The sequence below is a fragment of the Palaemon carinicauda genome, chromosome 8 (genome assembly GCF_036898095.1).
Source record: "Palaemon carinicauda isolate YSFRI2023 chromosome 8, ASM3689809v2, whole genome shotgun sequence".
NCBI lineage: Eukaryota > Metazoa > Arthropoda > Malacostraca > Decapoda > Palaemonidae > Palaemon > Palaemon carinicauda.
The window spans coordinates 165465321-165484031 of record NC_090732.1 but is presented as its reverse complement, the minus strand read 5'-3'; the positions used below and the strand labels follow the sequence as shown (position 1 = coordinate 165484031).

The 18711-nt window shown below is 34.5% G+C and overlaps 2 protein-coding genes across 2 annotated transcripts in view; one reads left to right on the top strand and one right to left on the bottom strand.

Moving 5' to 3' along the window:
- LOC137645063 (probable imidazolonepropionase) overlaps positions 1-8648 on the bottom strand; it is a 37274-nt gene extending 28626 nt beyond the window's left edge. The window contains exon 1 of the mRNA XM_068377915.1: positions 8530-8648. The gene's annotated coding sequence lies outside the window, so the exon portion shown is untranslated. The remainder of the gene's footprint in view (positions 1-8529) is intronic.
- LOC137645544 (uncharacterized) lies at positions 2183-18056 on the top strand. Its single transcript, XM_068378347.1, has 12 exons — positions 2183-3170; positions 4906-5102; positions 6528-6800; positions 7545-7661; positions 8535-8693; positions 9976-10099; positions 10609-10773; positions 11732-11923; positions 14584-14801; positions 15906-16095; positions 17350-17488; positions 17998-18056. Exons 1-12 carry the CDS (start codon positions 2337-2339, stop codon positions 18054-18056), a joined length of 2667 nt encoding a protein of 888 aa, XP_068234448.1. The 5' UTR covers positions 2183-2336.
- Positions 18057-18711: the final 655 nt, after the last annotated feature.

Here is an 18711-nt window from a genome sequence, read left to right as displayed (position 1 = left end):
ACAATCACCACTCTAACGCAAAGAAGAAGAAAGACCACACTCACAAATGTTCAAACTGGAAACAAATATGGAGAGGACTTGTTTTCATATCCTGTTCTGTCATTTTGATGCTTCACATATACAACGCTTTCAGAGAACTGTTGACGTATTCTACATATTCAACAATGAGGGTCCTTGATGAAAAACCGATTCCGGCTATGGCTATAACAATCTGCACTACACCACCTTGGAGCATATCAAAGATGGTCGAAAATGGGCTGGACACATCATGTGATAACTTATACAAGTGTATGCTCACTACTCTTTACACTCTAGATGGCTATGCTCAGCGTTCGCAACCCTTCATTTGGAATGAAGTGAAAGTTGATGTCAGCGAGATCATTGGGAATGTCTACTGGGCAGGAGATGCAGTCCAGAAGATCAAATGGGCAGGAAACTTTCTGGCATCAATGCCATGTTACTCTTGGCTTCCAGAAAAGGAATTTCACAACACTGAGGTCGATGTTGCCAGGCTAAATTTCACAGAGAACCACATAAGTGGCTGTCCTGGTTACAATTATCTAAGCTGTGAGGACTTTCAGAAGAAATGCGGTATGAACTGCACTGTAAGACTTCAACAGTATAACAAAGATGCAGGCGATCAGAGATTTTTCATCATGGTACATGCTGCTGGTGAGAAACCATTACCTGGCATGCTTCAACCAGCTATATCTACATCTTTGACAAATAAGCTAACAATCTATGTAGATTACGAAGAAACGATACTCCAAAATACACCAAAGAAGCCTTGTACATCATCATTATCTCACTCACGGTGCTATCTTGACTGTTATCTGCAGAATTCTGTGACCAGTGCAAACTGCAGCGTGGATTTTAAGGAAGAAATTGTCATTTGCCCTAATTTAGATGCATGGCGGGTACTACAAGCTAGAGACGTACAAGCTCTGAAAGGTGATCAGAATTGGTGGCAGAATTGCAGTCACTGTAACCTGTCGTGTCAGGTAAGAGTTTACTACGTTTCTTCCACAGAAGGAAATGGTGATTCACACATCAACGTGAGATTAGCAACGATGAGGCACATGCAAATAACGGAGACCAGAGCTTATACTCTTCCAAACTTCTTGGCAGATGTAGGAGGGGGGATTGGTCTTTGGCTGGGCACGTGTGGCTTTTCAATAGCTGTAGCTGTTGTTAACCTTTTCTGCAGATATTCTGGCCTGCTTGAAAATCTCTGCTGTTCAGAACGACACAGGTATGGTACTTATATCCTAACTTGTACTAGTTTGACAAAATAATAAGATAATTACTTTTATACAGCTACTAAATGTCATGAATCTCGAAAAGGGTGTATCACATATTTTGAATTATCTAAGAAACTTTGTAATCAATATTATTGATCATTGGACCCGAGGACACTCCATGTGATTATTTTTAAAAGCAATGAAGAATGTAAAGCTATGTTCTTTATAATAGTCAGAGACATGTACAGATAGCAATGAAGTAGTAGTTCTGATACAGTTCACGAACATATTATTCATAAGAAAATGCTATTTGCCTTTACGATCTCATACTATTGCTTTTTTTATGAACTAAAGCACTTAAAAGCTAAATTGGCACTATTTTTGAAATGTGTAGAGTAAATTTCATCAAAATTGATACTTTGATAATGACAAAATCGAAATGATATCATAGGCCTATTTAATCAATATAATAAATAAATGAGCAAGTATCACTGTATGCATGTCATGCAAGAGCTTGTAAAACTTTCAGAAATAAAAATGGGGTTTTAAAATATATTTTTAGTAGAGAATGGATAATAGGCCTATGTATTACAAATGGATAATTGGCGTAGCCTCAGCAGCCAAAGTATTAAAAAAATATTTATGACTGCCTTTTGATAATCTTGAGGGCCCCTTTTGATTGTAGTTTTAATTCATGTAAGGGTAAATAAAACAATTAAACATAAAAACTAATTTGTGCAATATATCTTTTGCAGGAAAAAAGCCACAGAAGCTACCAGTAAGTTTGGGGTCACCGTAAAACGTTTAGGAGATCAAACGACATTAGCAGAACCCCCAATAATTAAAAAAGAATGTACAAAATCCTATAGAGCAAAGGTTCATAGCTATCTTCTAGAACACTCACTGCTTTCACCTAAGAAATGGATTATTCTCACCTTTAATATATTCTTCTGGATTACTTTCATTATACACTCATATAACACAGCCTCTTCTTACTTCAGTTACCCCACATCAACTAAGATATCTTTGCAACAAAGGCCTGACGAAGCTCCACGTATAACGGTATGTAGTTCGGTTCCATATTCACTTTCAAGTATGGTCGAACTAGGTTTTGTCTATCCAGATTCAGCCTGCAGAAGTCTAGGGGACGGGATTAACGTCACAAAAATACTTATCTGTGACATAGATCAAGTAATAAACCTATGGATGACAAGTTTTGACAGCCAGCCACCTAATGCTATACTCACTGATGTCTGGGACAGGACAAAACTCCCTCTTCCTCTTCTGATAAATGAGACCGATACAAAACCGTTAAATAGTACTTGGAAATCTTTGCTGACCAGTCAGAACATCTGTTATCAATCGAAGGATATGACTGGAAGCACGTCGTTTGAATTTGAGACGGAGAGTCAGTACACAAACATGAATTGCTCCTATTTGTCTCCAGATACATCTTGCACATGGACCAGTTATTACAGCAAGAAAATGCACGTTTTACTAACGGTCACTGCATCGGATTACAACCCTGTTGTCATACTTTCCGACAGCCTAGATTTGTGGTCCATCTATCCAGGTAGTAATTGCTACCGCCATCTTCCCTGTCTTGAGGGTATCAACATCAGATATACATTTCGACACCTACTGGACACTCCTGTAGATCCTTGTTCGTCAGATCCTAAGTACCATCAAATGGACTGTATAGATGAATGTATGTTGGCACAAATAGCTCTGCAGAAAGGATGTGTACCTCCATACCTGCAGGATAATACATTACCAGAATGCACCGTTCAGGATTTTCGTGAAGGGAAGATGGATTATGAGTTACAAACTATGACTAAAGCAAGGGATATTTGTCAAGAAAAGTGCCCCACTCAGTGCAAAAGAACATTTATATCAGTTACACCTAGCTTTTTGGTCACAGGCAAACAGGTAATGTTTTTGTCATTCTAAATATTTTTATCATTTTCTATATGATGTTACGCTAGAATTTATAAACTTCTCTCTCTACTTTGAGTTAATTATCAAATCAGAGAAATATACATGGTAGATTCATTTACAAATTAAAGGATTTAAGCATGATATCACATCAAAGCAATTGCCTCACTATCTAATAGTATATAAACATTTGGTACTGGATTAATATTGTCTCGTCGGAGGCTTTTAAGATCTTACTATCTATCAGAAAAAAATATTTAGCAAAAATCATTTGTTAGAAGTACATTTTATTTTTCGAATTATGAAAAAGTCTACATTTTAATCTACTTTCATGAAGTTTAGCTTTATCAACTACAAAATATAATTCACCTTTTTTATTTGTTTCTCTATTATTTTATAAAGTGATTGAATGTCAATTGTCTTGCAAATTGGAGAAAAGATTTCTTAAAACCTGATATTTGAAACTACTTTGATTAGAAGGTAATTAAGATTAGGTATGGATAAAAAATCTCTCTCTCTCTCTCTCTCTCTCTCTCTCTCTCTCTCTCTCTCTCTCTCACGCTGTATCTAAACACTGTGACTTTTAATTACAGTTCTTTGTTAGACCCCTTATAATATCCTGCTTTTCAAACTAGGGTTGTAGTTTAGCTAACAACAACAACAACAACAACAACAACAATAATAATAATAATAATAATAATTTCCTTTCCTCTCTGGGGTATTTTTCCCTGTTGGGGCCCATGGGTTTATAGCATCCTTCTTTTCCATCTAAAGTTGGAGCTTAGCTAATAATAATAATAATAATAATAATAATAATAATAATAATTTCCTTTCCTCTCTGGGTTATTTTTCCCTGTTGGAGCCCATGGGCTTATAGCATCCTTCTTGTCCAACTAAGGTTGTAGCTTAGCTAATAATAATAATAATAATAATTTCCTTTCTTCACTAGGATATTTTTCCTTGTTGGAGCCGTTGGGCTTATAGCATCCTTCTTTTCCAACTGAGTTTGTAGCTTAGTTAATAATAATAATAATAATAATAATAATAATAATAATAATAATAATAATAATAATAATAATATCCTTTCCTCTCTGGGGTATTTTTCCCTGTTGGAGCCCATGGGCTTATAGCATCCTTCTTGTCCAACTAAGGTTGTAGCTTAGCTAATAATAATAATAATAATAATAATAATAATAATAATAATAATAATTTCCTTTCCTCTCTGGCCTATTTTTCTCTGTTGGAGCCCTTGGGCTTATATAATCATGCTTTTCCATCTAAGGTTGTAGCTTAGCTAATAATAATAATAATAATAATAATAATAATAATAATAATAATAATTTCCTTTCCTCACTAGGATGTTTTTCCCTGTTGGAGCCGTTGGGCTTATATAATCATGCGTTTCCAACTGAGGTTGTAGCTTAGTTAATAATAATAATAATAATAATAATAATAATAATAATAATAATAATAATAATAATAATTTCCTTTCCTCTCTGGCTATTTTTCCCTGTTGGAGCCCATGGGCTTACAGCATCCTTCTTTTCCAACTAAGGTTGGAGCTTAGCTAATAATAATAATAATAATAATAATAATAATAATAATAATAATAATAATAATAATGATAATAATAATATGGCTCTAGTGTAACCCTTTGTATGTATAATTCAAAGGGCATCACTGTAATAATCTGAAACCATAACAAACTCACACCGTACATTTCTCCCAGAGAAGCATCATCATTCGCCAAGACGTGTCACTCCACACGCGTACAGAGGAAGAGCTCGTGTGGCCGTTGGGCAGAGCCCTCTGTGAGATCGGGGGTGCCATGGGCCTTTACCTGGGCTTATCCTTCTTATCGGTTCTGCAGTCTGCAACTATCCTGGTCATGGCTCTAGCAACAAAGGCCCTTTTATTCGGAAAACGGTGGGTTTTTTGATGTCTTCAAATCCCTGACATGATGTTCTAAGATATAATGAAGAGCTAAAAAGTGTCTCTTTTACCCTTATCAAGTAACACCTTTTTATATTTCCTTTTTCAGTCCCTTCAATGCACGAAATAGAGCTGTTTGAGATTTTGTAGTTTCTTTCTCCTAAAGTCAATATTTTTTAAGTGGAGCAGATTTGCACTGACTCGCAGGGGTGCCCTTTTTAGCTCGGAGAAGTTTCTTGATAGCTAGCTGATTGGTCGGAAGTATTTTCGTCCGAATACTTCCAACCAATCAGCTATTAGAAAAGTTTCCGAGCTAAAAGGGCAGCCCTGCGAGTCGGTGCAAATCTGCCTCACTGAAAAAAGATGGCTATAGAAGAGCTTATTGCCATACCTAAAGAGTTTCTTTTATCTTTCCCAAGGTAGCCTATAGAAAACGTTCCTGCCTGGCGTTCTGCTGGACGGGAGATCGAGTCCCGCTCAAACTCGATAGTTTCTTGTAGTGTCTGCAAGCTCATCTACTTATTACCTAACGATGGTGGGTTTGCAGGAGTCTATAGACCTATCTGCTTAGTCATCAGCAGCCATTGTCTGGCCCTCCCTGTTCCTAGCTTGGGTAGAGAGGTGGCTTGGGTGCTAATCATATGTATATATGGTCAGTCTCTAGGGCATTGTCCTGCCTCAGCCATTCATTAGCGGCCTTTAAACCTTTATGTAGTTTTCAATCAACATGACATCGATGCCACTTAAATCACAAGGATGGCGAGGAAGCAGCGACCAAAGAAACTAACGAGTTTGAGCGCGACTCGAACCCCAGTCTGGCAATCATCAGGCAGAGACGTTACCACATCGGCCACCACAACCCTAGATAAATATCCTATCTTAGGTTGCGTAACATTAATGTCATGATGTTATATTCATATCATATACGAAAATATCAACTTCATGGCACTGATATCATGATGCCATAGCTCTTTCTGAATCAAAATCCGTCTTGGAAATATTACTTGATGTCATAATATCAGTTAGCAATTCAAATCAAAGTCAAGTCTTGGTCTTATAGATTCTTAGGAATAGGTCACATATTGATGCCAGATGGTTTTAAAAAATCGTAATTAAATTCTAAAAAAAAAAGCAGGAGGTAGTCGTTCAGGTTGTACAGTTGGACACACGAGTCCCTGGTACGCCTTGTTTGGAAGAAGGTGCACCATATCATACCCTTACTTCGCGGCAAGTAACAATGAACATGGGGCTTAACCTTAACACAGGAACTCGCCACGCAGTGAGGGTATGGCTGGGTACATCTCCTCCAAGTAGGGTGTCCCGGGAGTTCATGTGTCCAACTGTACATATTTAGATATTATTATATTTTTAATGGGAATTATTTGAAACTGATAATCTTTATGGATAATTTTCTTACAGATTAATATCCAAAGCAAGACGAATCAAGAACAGAAAGGAATCAAGCCCGAAAAGTGATTTCTTTTATAAACCGAAATTGCCACCAGTAAATGACACTGTTCCTGATAAAGTGATGTATATCCCTCCTATAATAGTTCCCTCGAGCCAACTAATTTCAGGATCTAAAAAGGCTGTTTACACAGTGGAGGAGAAGTCCAAACAGCTCAATAGCCTATCATGGATTGATGAAACTTCTCCAAACCAAAAAACCTCATTGACTGACAGTGAGAATGGGTGAGCATATTTTTCTGTTCAATTTTCCCCCTTTTTAATTCTTACTCATATAAAGAGTATTTCTGTTTGTTCAACATTTTTACTTCTTTACCGTGTTCCTTTATCTATTCATTTATCTGAAAGGTTATTATTTTAGAGGATATAACAATCGGAATCGTAGGTTGTCTGTTTGAGAAGTTTACCGTGACCGTTGGTAATATAATGAATGTTTCTTGAATAATAGTATGGATAAGAAAGGAGAAAGACGTACGGTAGATGTATGTATATATATATATATATATATATATATATATATATATATATATATGTATATATATACATATATATATGTATATATATACATATATATATATATATATATATATATATATATATATATATATATATATATATATATGTATATATATATATATACATACAGTTTATATATATATATATGTATATATATAGAAATATATTTATGTGTGTATAATATATATACATAAATATATATATATATATATATATATATATATATATATATATATATATATGTATATATATATATATATTTATTTATTTATGTGTATAATATATATACAGTATATATATATATATATATATATATATATATATATATACATATACATGGGTGAGTGTGTGTGAATGTCTGGATATAATGTAACACGCAAAATAATAATTTTAAAAACAATTATCAGAATTGAACGACTAAAAATCTAATTTTTGATACATTATTTTTTTCAGAAAATGGTGTCGAAATCACCTGTGGTGGATGATAGCATTTATTCCCTGTGCTGTCATTTTCTTTCCTTTAGCCATTAATCAATACCTGGACTACTCTACATATCCTGTCTTTACAAGGTAAAACACCCAGACTACAGTAGTTTATTCATTTCCTTGTTTCCTTTCCTCGCTGGGCTATTTTCCCTGTTGGAGCCCTTGGGTTTATAGCATCCTGCTATTCCAACTAGGGTTGTAGCTCAGCTGGTAATAATAATAATAATAGTAATAATAACAACAACAACAACAACAACAACACCAATAATAATAATAATAATAATAATAATAATAATAATAATAATAATAATAATAATACTAAGGAACATTCGTACACTGAAATAAGATTAAGGAAGGAAAGAGCCAGAAATAAAGGGAGGAAAAAGGTCCAACTTTGTCGTTATTGTTGTTGTTGTTGTTGTTGACGTATTGACTTTAAGCTACAGTTCGTTACATATATTTTTGCCCCCCCCCCCCTTTTTTTTTTTTTTAGAAATTCTATAGATGAAATAATTACTGTCGTAATAGTAAAAAAATACGAAAATTTAAATTGCTACATGGTCTTTAAGGGAAAATTGAAATAAGATTAGGGAAGGAAAGAGCCAGAAAGAAAGGGAAGAAAAAAATCCAACTTTGTTGTTGTAGTTGTTGTTGTTGTTGTTGTTGTTGTTGTTGTATTAACTTATGGCTACAGTCCGTTACATGTATTTTCACCTTTTTTTTTTTAGAAATTCTATCCATGTGATAATTCTTGTCGTAAAATTAAAAGATAATTAAATATGAATAATTTTTATATGCTCTTTTGGGGAAACTTGAAATGATAAGGAAAGAGCCAAACTAAAGAGAAGAAAAATTCTAATTTTGTTGTTGTTGTTGTTGTTGACTTATTCACTTATGGCTATATCCTATTGATGTTATCCTACGAAAATTAAACTAACCACAGAGACTTTACCTCAGCTACGAGACGCGTTATTTGGAAGACGTCGTGTTTCCAAGCGTCACCTTCTGCATGTGGCCACCCTTTCATCCACATCGCCTGGCTTCAGCAGGAGTTTCCTACAACTTCTCTCACCACTGCAACAAATTTTGGGATTCAAACATCACTTTCAAATACAAGTAAATATTCATTATCCCCTTTGGGTAGAGTAAGGGCTCCCACACACGTGGATGGTGGCTCCCAGTTTCGTGGTTCCACGAAATAATAATAATAATGATAATAACAATGATAATAATAATAGTATATACATATATATGCATACATATAATACACACAAGCACACAAACACACACACACAAATATATATATATATATATATATATGTGTGTGTGTAAATATATATATATATATATATATATATATATATATATATATATATATATATATATACATATATACATATATACATATATATATATATATATATATATATATACATATAAATATATATATATATATATATATATATATATATATATATATATATATATATATATATGTATATATATATATATATATATATATATATATATATATATAGCATCTATAATGTGTAATATGCTTCCAGCCAACTAAAATTATTGCTAGATCTTTGCTCACACAACATCTATAACGTTTAAAATGCTTCCAAAAAGACTGAAATTACTGCCAGATCAATATTTAAAAAGACCGTAATTTTAATTGGAAAATCTCCGTAAAAATATACTGCTCTCAGTCATATTTCAGTAAAATATAGGCGACCGTAATTTTACCATAGTTTGTTATTATATTTTACGGGTTGGTGGCCATAGTATCACTCCTTTACGCCAATATTTCCGTTTTTAAAACGATAAATGCCTGGCAAGATTTAATTACCATATTTTTACGGCAAATTTTTAAGTGTACCACTAAAAACTGACTCATGTGCGGACATCCATACACTGTTAAAAATTTGCCGTAAAACAACTGTAAAAATCCTGGAATGAATGTTGCCAGGCATTTGCCATCTTAAAAACGGATATATTGACGTAAAGAAGTGATATTACTGTCACCAACCCGTAAAAGATAGTAACAAATTAGGGTAACAATTACGGTCGCCTGTATTTTACTGAAATACGGCTGAGAACAGTATATTTTTACGGAGAATTAACGATTAGAATTACGGTTTTTTTTTTTAAGTGTAGAAACAAATGCCTTTCATTATTCCCCATGAAACAGTGGTAGCCACCGACCACTGAAAATATATTCGTGTGTGGGACCCCCAAGAGATCGATGGTACTATTCACTTGTTCATAAAATCCAGATCAATTTGAATAAACCACCTCGAAATATACTTATCTAAGCATTGATCAACTGATTTTCTTACATTACATTATAAAGAGAAGTTGGAAGAATAGTCTCATATAATCCCTGCTATTTCAGCTGTGATTGGGATGGTGTATTTAATGAATTACTGAATGATCTTCCTGGGAACTGGACTGGTGACCTAGAGACTCTGTGGAGGAACGTGGCTTGGAAGAAATCGGATTTATTCCGTTCAATAAAGGTGAGAAAAGAATTGACTGATTCGTGCATAAATGAATGGTTAAAAGACAGGATAAATGCATGCATAAGTTTTGCGTGAATTGTGTGCGTAGAATTTAAACTTGAAAATCATGCAAATGTTTTGGGCAACTAGTTTATTTGGGAAATTACCTGTTAAGATGAGCCAGTCTTTTTTGTTACTGTTTCATAATGTTTCTTGTGACACAACAACAACAACAACAAATGCAGGCGTTTTTAGTCCACTGCAGGACAAAGGCCTCAGGTATATCCTTATTCATGCCTGGAGTTTGGGCAGTTTCCATCACTACTCTGGCCTGTGCAGATTGATGATGGTAGGCGATTCTAGCCTGATCGCTCACAGCAAACTAACCCAACCTAGTATGGGTGGCCCTACTACAAATACACAAACCCTTTCACCAAATTAAGATATCCCAACTCCATACTTAACATATAATATTACCTTCTTACCAATTGACTGCCTCTTAATAATAAATCGATTTTCTTTTGCAGTTTGACTCGGAGACGTATGAAATCTCAGAAAGTTTTCGCGAGAGCACCAAAAACAACGAAAAACTTCCAATGAAAACTGTCGTCACATCTTTAAATAGATGTTTCACGTTCACCTCTCCTCGGTCTCGAGTAACACCTCATTCAGAGCTCATCATACAGCTTACTGTAAGATACTAGGGTTTATGATGGTATTCAAATATAGCTCTTGAATATGTATATATATCAAAGTTAATTCAATATTTGGTCTTTAGTTGATATCAAGTTTGTTATTATTTCACCTTGCACTTTAGAAAAAAAAATGACTTTTTTCCCCCCTTGAAAAGTTATTGTAACATGAAAAACAATTAATTCTAAAGTAGCATATCAAAGTTAATTCAATATTTGGTCTGCGATTGTTGTCAAGTTTGTCTTTATTTTCAATTGCACTTTGAAAAAACTCACAATCTGTTGAATATTCAAAGTTAATTCAACATTTGGTCTTCAATTGATAATAAGTATCATTATTTTTCTTTTGCACTTTAACAAAAAATTTTGCAACATGAAAAAACAAATAATTCTGAAGTGGCATTTTTTATGAATAATCAAAGTTAATTCAACATTTGGTCTTCAATTGATATCAAATTTGTCATTATTTTCACTTGCACTTAAAAAAATATTTTCTCTTTGATAAGTTATTGCAACATGAAAGCCAATTAATTCTGAAGTAGCATATCAAAGTTAATTCAATATTTAGTCTTCAATTGATAACAAATTTGTCTTTTTTTTTTCCTTTGCACTTTAACAAAAACACTTAATCTTTTCCTTATGATAAATTATTTCGAGAGGAAAAAACAATTAATTCTGAAGTATTCGTTTTTTCTTATGAATATTCAAAGTTAATTCAACACTTGATCTTCAATAGATATCAAATTTGTCATTATTTTCACTTGCACTTTAAGAAAAACACTCAATCTTTTTGCTTATGATAAATTATTGCAACATGAAAAAACATTAATTCTGAAGTAGCCTTTTTCCATATGATTATTCAAAGTCAATTCAACACTTGGTCTTCAATAGATATCAAATTTGTCATTATTTTCACTTGCGCTTGAAAAAAACACTTAATGTTTTTCCTCTGCATCAGAACTTGAAATCTCAAATTATGAAAAGAATAAGATGTTACGACCCAACTTATTACTGGCCCATGGACGGAATGTTCAGTCCCATATGGTTGGAGGACTGCTGGAGCTGCTACATTTATAAATTCAAGCTGAATATCTTTGTGCATGCGCCTCATCAGATCCCTCTGTTGGCCGACGATGGAACTTATTTTCCAGTGAGTACCAAGGGCTAGTTTTAGATCACGATGCAAACATATTTGTCAGAAGACAATAAAATGAACATGGAGATATCTGGCTTTTTCATACACGTTTCATGCACATTCTTCTTCTTCTTTGTTTTTATCTTTTCCCACTTCTATGTGGGGTCGATATTTCTGGCCAGCGTTCTCCATCTACCTCTGTCCCACACTTCATCACCGGTTAATCCCTTTGATCGAAGGTCATCCTTAATACAGTCCATCCACCTTTGCTTTGGTCTCCCTCTCCTTCTCGTTCCCAGTACCTCCATTTCCATCACTCTCCTCCCAATATACTGTTCATCTCTTCTCATGACATGACCATACCACTTCAGTCTACTTTCTTGGATCTTTTTCATACATATTCTTCATTCCTTTCATATCTTTCTCCCACAATTACTTGTTTGATATTTGTAATTCGATACTAGATTTATTACATAGATAGCCACTAAAAAGGCATTATCTAAAGCGTTGCCTATCAAACTTCCAGGGAGTCTGAAAACAGACCAGAGAGAGGGCAACTGTTCAGTCTCGCATTAGTTTTACATGACGATAAAAAAGATAGCTTACGTAGATTTAAAAGATTAGATTATTTTTCATTCTCATCCTATTTTCAGGAGTAAATTATATCATTAGTCAGATGGTTAAAGGGAACCTTTAAAGGCATAGGTGATGATTTTAGATGTTATGGTATAAAGAACTTTTTAGGATGGATGGTGGGGAGGGAGTGAGGATGGCTTGGGAGGAGCCTGTTAGGGGGAGAGGATCAAAAGGGAGGCAGATAATTAGATGGCGAGATAAGGTGAAGGATGATATGGAGAGAGGAGGTTTGGTGGAAGAAGATGCCTTCGATAGAAGGCACCGCAGAAGGCAACCAATCCCTTAATGTGGGGATAACGCCACACTACTAAAAAAAAAAAAAAAAAAAAAAAAAAAAAAAAAAAAAAAAAAAAAAAAAAAAAAACCTAAATTTAATCGGAAATTATTCGTAAAAATCTACTGGTCTAAGCCGTATTTCAGTGAAATAACGGTGATCGTAAATTTACCCTATTTTTTTATTATCATTTTACGTGTTGGTGACCGTGATATCACTCCTTAGCGTCAATATATCCGTTTTCAAAACGGTAAAAATTCTGGAATAAATATTGCTCGGCATTTGCCGTTTTTATGACGGAAAATTTTTAACCGGGTGAGAAATAAGTATAAAGAATTTTGTCTTTCACATTTCCCAATCCAGAGATAATTTGGCCTTTTAGATTCGGCTGAATGCGAATAGCAAACTCGAGATGCGACACTTAAGTCTTTATCAATGAGTCTATATTGAGACAAGCCGAGAGAAGGTTGTGACTCAAAGGCAGGATGAAAGCAACTGAGTCCACTTTATTACAGAACACTCGTTTTTATATACACAAACCCCAGGCAAAAAGGGCATGCAAAACATAACAGACAATTTCATGTTCAACCAAAAAGCTCACCGGTTAACAGTTAACGGTAAGAAAAACAGACATGTTATATCAGGGTCTTATCAGTATGAGTGGAGAGCAAAGATACAAGCATAATACATACAAAAAATGAAATATCGTTACTATGTACGATTGTGTGACACACGGTAGGTACAGTATCATCTGTGAAATGTCCGGAGCCATAGTTAGGCTGAAAAAACGACACTGTCTTAGTAATGTTGATGCATCAAATTTCTTGTAGCTTTAATGTAGTATGAGGAAGAAAAGGCAGCCAGATCTTCTTCAATTTTCAATTTTTAAATACTGTTACAGATCTTAATAATGTCTGAATATCACCTCTCTTGTAGTTTATTCATTTCCTTATTTCCTTTCCTCACTGGGCTATTTTCCCTTCTGGGACCCTTGAGCTTATAGCTTCCTGGCTCTCCAACTAGGGATGTAGCTTAGCCAGTAAAATAATATTAAGAGCAGTCTAACGCTTTTGGTGTATTTATATTTATTTCTCAGATTTAAGCAGAAGTGGTGAGAGAGAGAGAGAGAGAGAGAGAGAGAGAGAGAGAGAGAGAGAGAGAGAGAGAGAGAGAGAGAAGAAGCTTCAATATTTTTATGCATTTAAAACTTAGGGAACAAAAAAACTGATAGCTCTCTATCTTCTTGAAGTAGACTATTGCGGAATCATAAATCTATTGGTCCTATGAATATGACCATTCTTATATAGTATATATATGCACTACAAACTACATGACCATCTACTTTCATTAATCACATATAGGTTCAATTATATCTAATTATATTCAATTACATCCAATACATTTGATTATTCATTACACACTTGTTAAAATAGAGAATAGAATTTTAGTCGACCGACTTCAATTCTGACATCTTGCAATTATGTAAGAAAAGGGAAATTTTTGTACAATATTGAAGAAGCATAAATCGATTGATCCTATAAATATGATCATCTGCATTATAGCATATACATAGCGTTATTTTCTTCTTGTACAATATTGTAGAACATAAATTTATTGGTCCCATGAATAAGATCATCTGTATCACAACATAATCCTGTATTACAAACTACCTAGCGTTAGTTACTTTAGTCATACACAATATTGCAGAACCATACATCGATCAGCCCTATGAATATGATCATCTGCTTTCAATAATCACACAAAGGTTGCACTGACATCCAATACCTTTGGAGCAAGACTTGAAGTCTCTCTGGACGCCTTCAACCGACTGAGCACTCCGTCCTCGCCTTGCGTCGATGCCAGAAACATCACAGGCGGACACAGACCGAGTTGTATCCAACAGTGTTTGACCCGGGCTGCCATAAAAAAAGTGGGATGTCGTCTGCCTTTTGCTAATTGGTCTTCGGCACCATTATGCTCCAGGTATTTTCTAAAAGATTTTTATCCATATATTTACCATATATAGAAATATCCCTCTCTGAGTGGAGATACCTTAATGTGGTGAAAGGGTTTGTGTATCGCCTACAGGTATTTCTTGTAAAATTTGTATCCATATAATAATGACCATATATAGAAATATCCCTTTCTGAGTGGGGATACCTTAAGGTGGTGAAAGGGTTTGTGTATCGCCTACCGGTATTTCTTATAAGATTTGTATCCATGTAATAATGACCAAATATAGAAATATCCCTTTCTGAGTGGGGATACCTTAAGGTGGTGAAAGGGTTTGTGTATCGCCTACAGGTATTTCTTGTAAGATTTGTATGCATATAATAATGACCATAGATAGAAATATTCCTTTCTGAGCGGGGATACCTTAACGTGGTGAAAGAGTTTGTGTATCGCCTACCGGTATTTTTTGTAAGATTTGTATCCATATAATAATGACCATATATAGAAATATTCCTTTCTGAGTGGGGATACCTTAAGGTGGTGAAAGGGTTTGTGTATCGCCTACAGGTATTTTTTGTAAGATTTGTATCCATATGATAATAACCATATAAATAAATATTCCTTTCTGAGTGGGGATACCTTAACGTGGTGAAAGGGTTTATGTATCGCCTACGGGTATTTCTTGTAAAATTCGTATCCATATAATAATGACCATATATATAAATATCCCTTTCTGAGTGGGGATACCTTAAGGTGGTGAAAGGGTTTGTGTATCGCCTACAGGTATTTTTTGTAAGATTTGTATCCATATGATAATAACCATATAAATAAATATCCCTTTCTGAGTGGGGATACCTTAACGGGGTGAAAGGGTTTGTGTATCGCCTCCAGGTATTTCTTGTAAAATTTGTATCCATGTAATAATGACCATATATAGAAATATTCCTTTCTGAGTGGGGATACCTTAACGTGGTGAAAGAGTTTGTGTATCGCCTTCAGAGAAAGCTATATTATATAAGTTTGAGTTATGTTGTTTTTTTTTTTTTTTTTTTTTTTTTTTTTTGTGGCCACATGTAAATCGTACAGTAGTTTCTAAAAATGGATTTTTAACAATCTTTCGCTCTTTACTATCAGAGAAGACTATGCCATATTCCCTAAATACTTCAATTCCCCTGGAGAGATTCTTCAAGATCCTTTGGAAGCTAAAAGACAGTGCGAAGAATCATGTCCTCAGAGTTGCAATTTGCTCTACTACTCAGTGAACCAAGGCAGTGCCAAGCTGACTGACGTTAGCATCGCATTCCAGAAGCCGATGTTCACACAGGTAAAATAAAGATGTTTCTTAAAACATAGCAAATAATTGTTTTGTTTTCTAATAAGTTATGTATAGACCCCAAAATATTATTTGGCTAAAATTTTATGTGAACCTTCATATGTATCTAACTGACCCAGAAACAGAATCTAACCTAAATTTCTGGGGCAAAGTTCAGGTTAGATCCCCCACAAAGATGGCCCCACAAAGCCGATGTTCATACAAGTAAAATAAATATGTATATTGAAACATAGCAAATAATTGTTTTATTTTCAAATAAGTTATGTATAGACCCCAAAAAAAATATTTGGCTAAAATTTTATGTGAACCTTCATATGCATCTACGTAACCCAGAAACATAGAATCTAACCTAAATTTCTGGGACAAAGTTCAGGTTAGATCCCCACAAAGATAGCCCCACAAAGCCAATGTTCACACAGGTAAAATAAAGATGTTTCTTGAAACATAGAAAATAATTGTTTTGTTTTCTAATAAGTTATGTATAGACCCCAAAAAATTATTTGGCTAAAATTTTATGTGAAATTTCATATGTATCTAAGTAACCCAGAAACATAGAATCTAACCTAAATTTCTGGGGCAAAGTTCAGGTTAGATCGCCCACAAAGATGGCCCCACAAAGCCGATGTTCACACAGGTAAAATAAAGATGTCTCTTAAAACATAGCAAATAATTGTTTTGTTTTGTAGAAGTTATGTATAAAACCCCCTAAAAAGTATTTGGCAAGAAATTTTATGGAAACCTTCACATGTATCTAAGTGACCCAGAAACAAAATCTAACCTAAATATCCGGGGCAAAGTTCAGGTTAGACACTCCCCCCCCCCCTTTAAAGATGGCCCCATGGTGTCGTAGTTCCTCCCAAATTTGTTAGTTTTTAGTCTGTTCAATAATTACCAGTTTATTTGTTTGTTAAGAAGATTATGCAAGAATTTATGGTTAGCTTTTAAAAATAATAATTAATTACAGAACTTATGACATGTAAAAAAATAACCAAACCTTGCCATATATAGGGCTATAACTTTTATCTTTTAAGAAGTATCAGAGGTCAGATTGGACTGTGGCCCCAGTTTTGACTTACACTGTACATGAAACAAACATTTCAAATTTATTGTATGGAATTAAAAAAAAAATAATCAAGAAATGCAAAGCATATTCTTAAGAGAAAGACTCTCATTGGAATTTGATTTTGAATTGTCTTTCATTTATTCAATATAGGACAAAATCAAAACTTCTCTTTTTTTTTTCAGGTGTCCGAGTCATGGCGATACAGCAGCGTTCAGCTGTTGTCCAACATTGGATCGCTGGCCTCTCTCTTCCTTGGCATCTCTCTCTACCAAATACTGACTTGCTGTCTAAGTCCAGAAGAGGAAGAAGAGGAAGAGGCTGGTGAAGTAAAACATTAAGACCAAAACAAAACCTTAACACCAACACAAACTAATGAGACCAAACATCTTTTTTTAAAGGCGTCTAGTTTCCGTTCCAGTTTCATCAGAATAGATGATCACCAGAACGTTAGCCGGGCAAACTCATGGCCCCCACTCTGGTGCCCAAGCACAGCAGTGGCCTCCCCAGTAAATAGCTTAGATTCACGGTCCCGGGCTGGGATCGAGCTGCTGCCATGCGAATGCTAGGCGAACACTATCACTGTACTAGCCAGGAGGCTATGCTGATTAACTTTATGAAATAGATGATTAACATTAGATGTTAATAGTAAAATGGTTTGATTCTATACAATTGTAAAAGTGATAAAGTATATTATGCGTGTTGTATTCTAATTTATGTTTAATTTTCATTGAAAGTAGAATTGTGTGTTCTAGGAAATTTTGCGTCAGGTAACCTCAAGCAAGATCAATAAGATAAATAACTTTAATGCAACTCTACATTTTCTATATCAGGTTTGTATGATATAGCTCAACTTACGAATATATTACCTTTCTTAGAAGAAGAAAGGTAAACGATATTGATCTTGCAACATGATAATTATGAGATATGCACGATCAGGATGAGATAATGGAAGCTGAATAAACAATCTATAAATCATACTGTAAATAGAAAATTCCTTTCCAAACTTATTTTAGGGATAAAATATCTTTAGCTCTCTAGTCCAACAATGCCTTTGTAGATGCAATGTATATAATTGGCCTTATATACTAGTGTTTATGCAATTGCTTGAATTACCACGAGCACAAAATCTTGGTCATGGCACCATGTTCACTCTGTATTCATATGAATTTGGCCTGTAACAGATCTTGCAATAACACGAGTTACTACTATTACTATTATTACTATCACTACTCTAAGCTACGGCCCTAGTTGGAAAAGCAGTATGCTATATGTCCAAGGGCTCCAGGAGGGAAAATAGCCCAGTGAGGAAAGGAAATAAGGAAATAAATAAGTAAATAAGTATATAAATAAATAAATCCTCAAGTATTGGCTTCAGTAATCCTTTAAGGAACCCACCCTGTCACTTCTTCTTCATATCCATGATGACATGGATGAATTCCTACATCGTCCTACAATAAAGATGCTCCATTGAAGGATTTGTGGTATAACGGAAGATGATGGGTGTGTACAACATGCTAACTCAGAGGGATAACCAATACGGAGTA

What these genes read in the sequence shown, in the direction of transcription:
- LOC137645544 (XM_068378347.1), top strand. Translation starts at nt 2,337, where the DNA reads ATGGTCGAACTAGGTTTTGTCTATCCAGATTCAGCCTGCAGAAGTCTA. An exon ending in AGCTCATCATACAGCTTACT is followed by an intron (nt 10,774 to 11,731) that starts GTAAGATACTAG and finishes CCTCTGCATCAG; the next exon opens with AACTTGAAATCTCAAATTAT. An exon ending in ACGATGGAACTTATTTTCCA is followed by an intron (nt 11,924 to 14,583) that starts GTGAGTACCAAG and finishes AATCACACAAAG; the next exon opens with GTTGCACTGACATCCAATAC.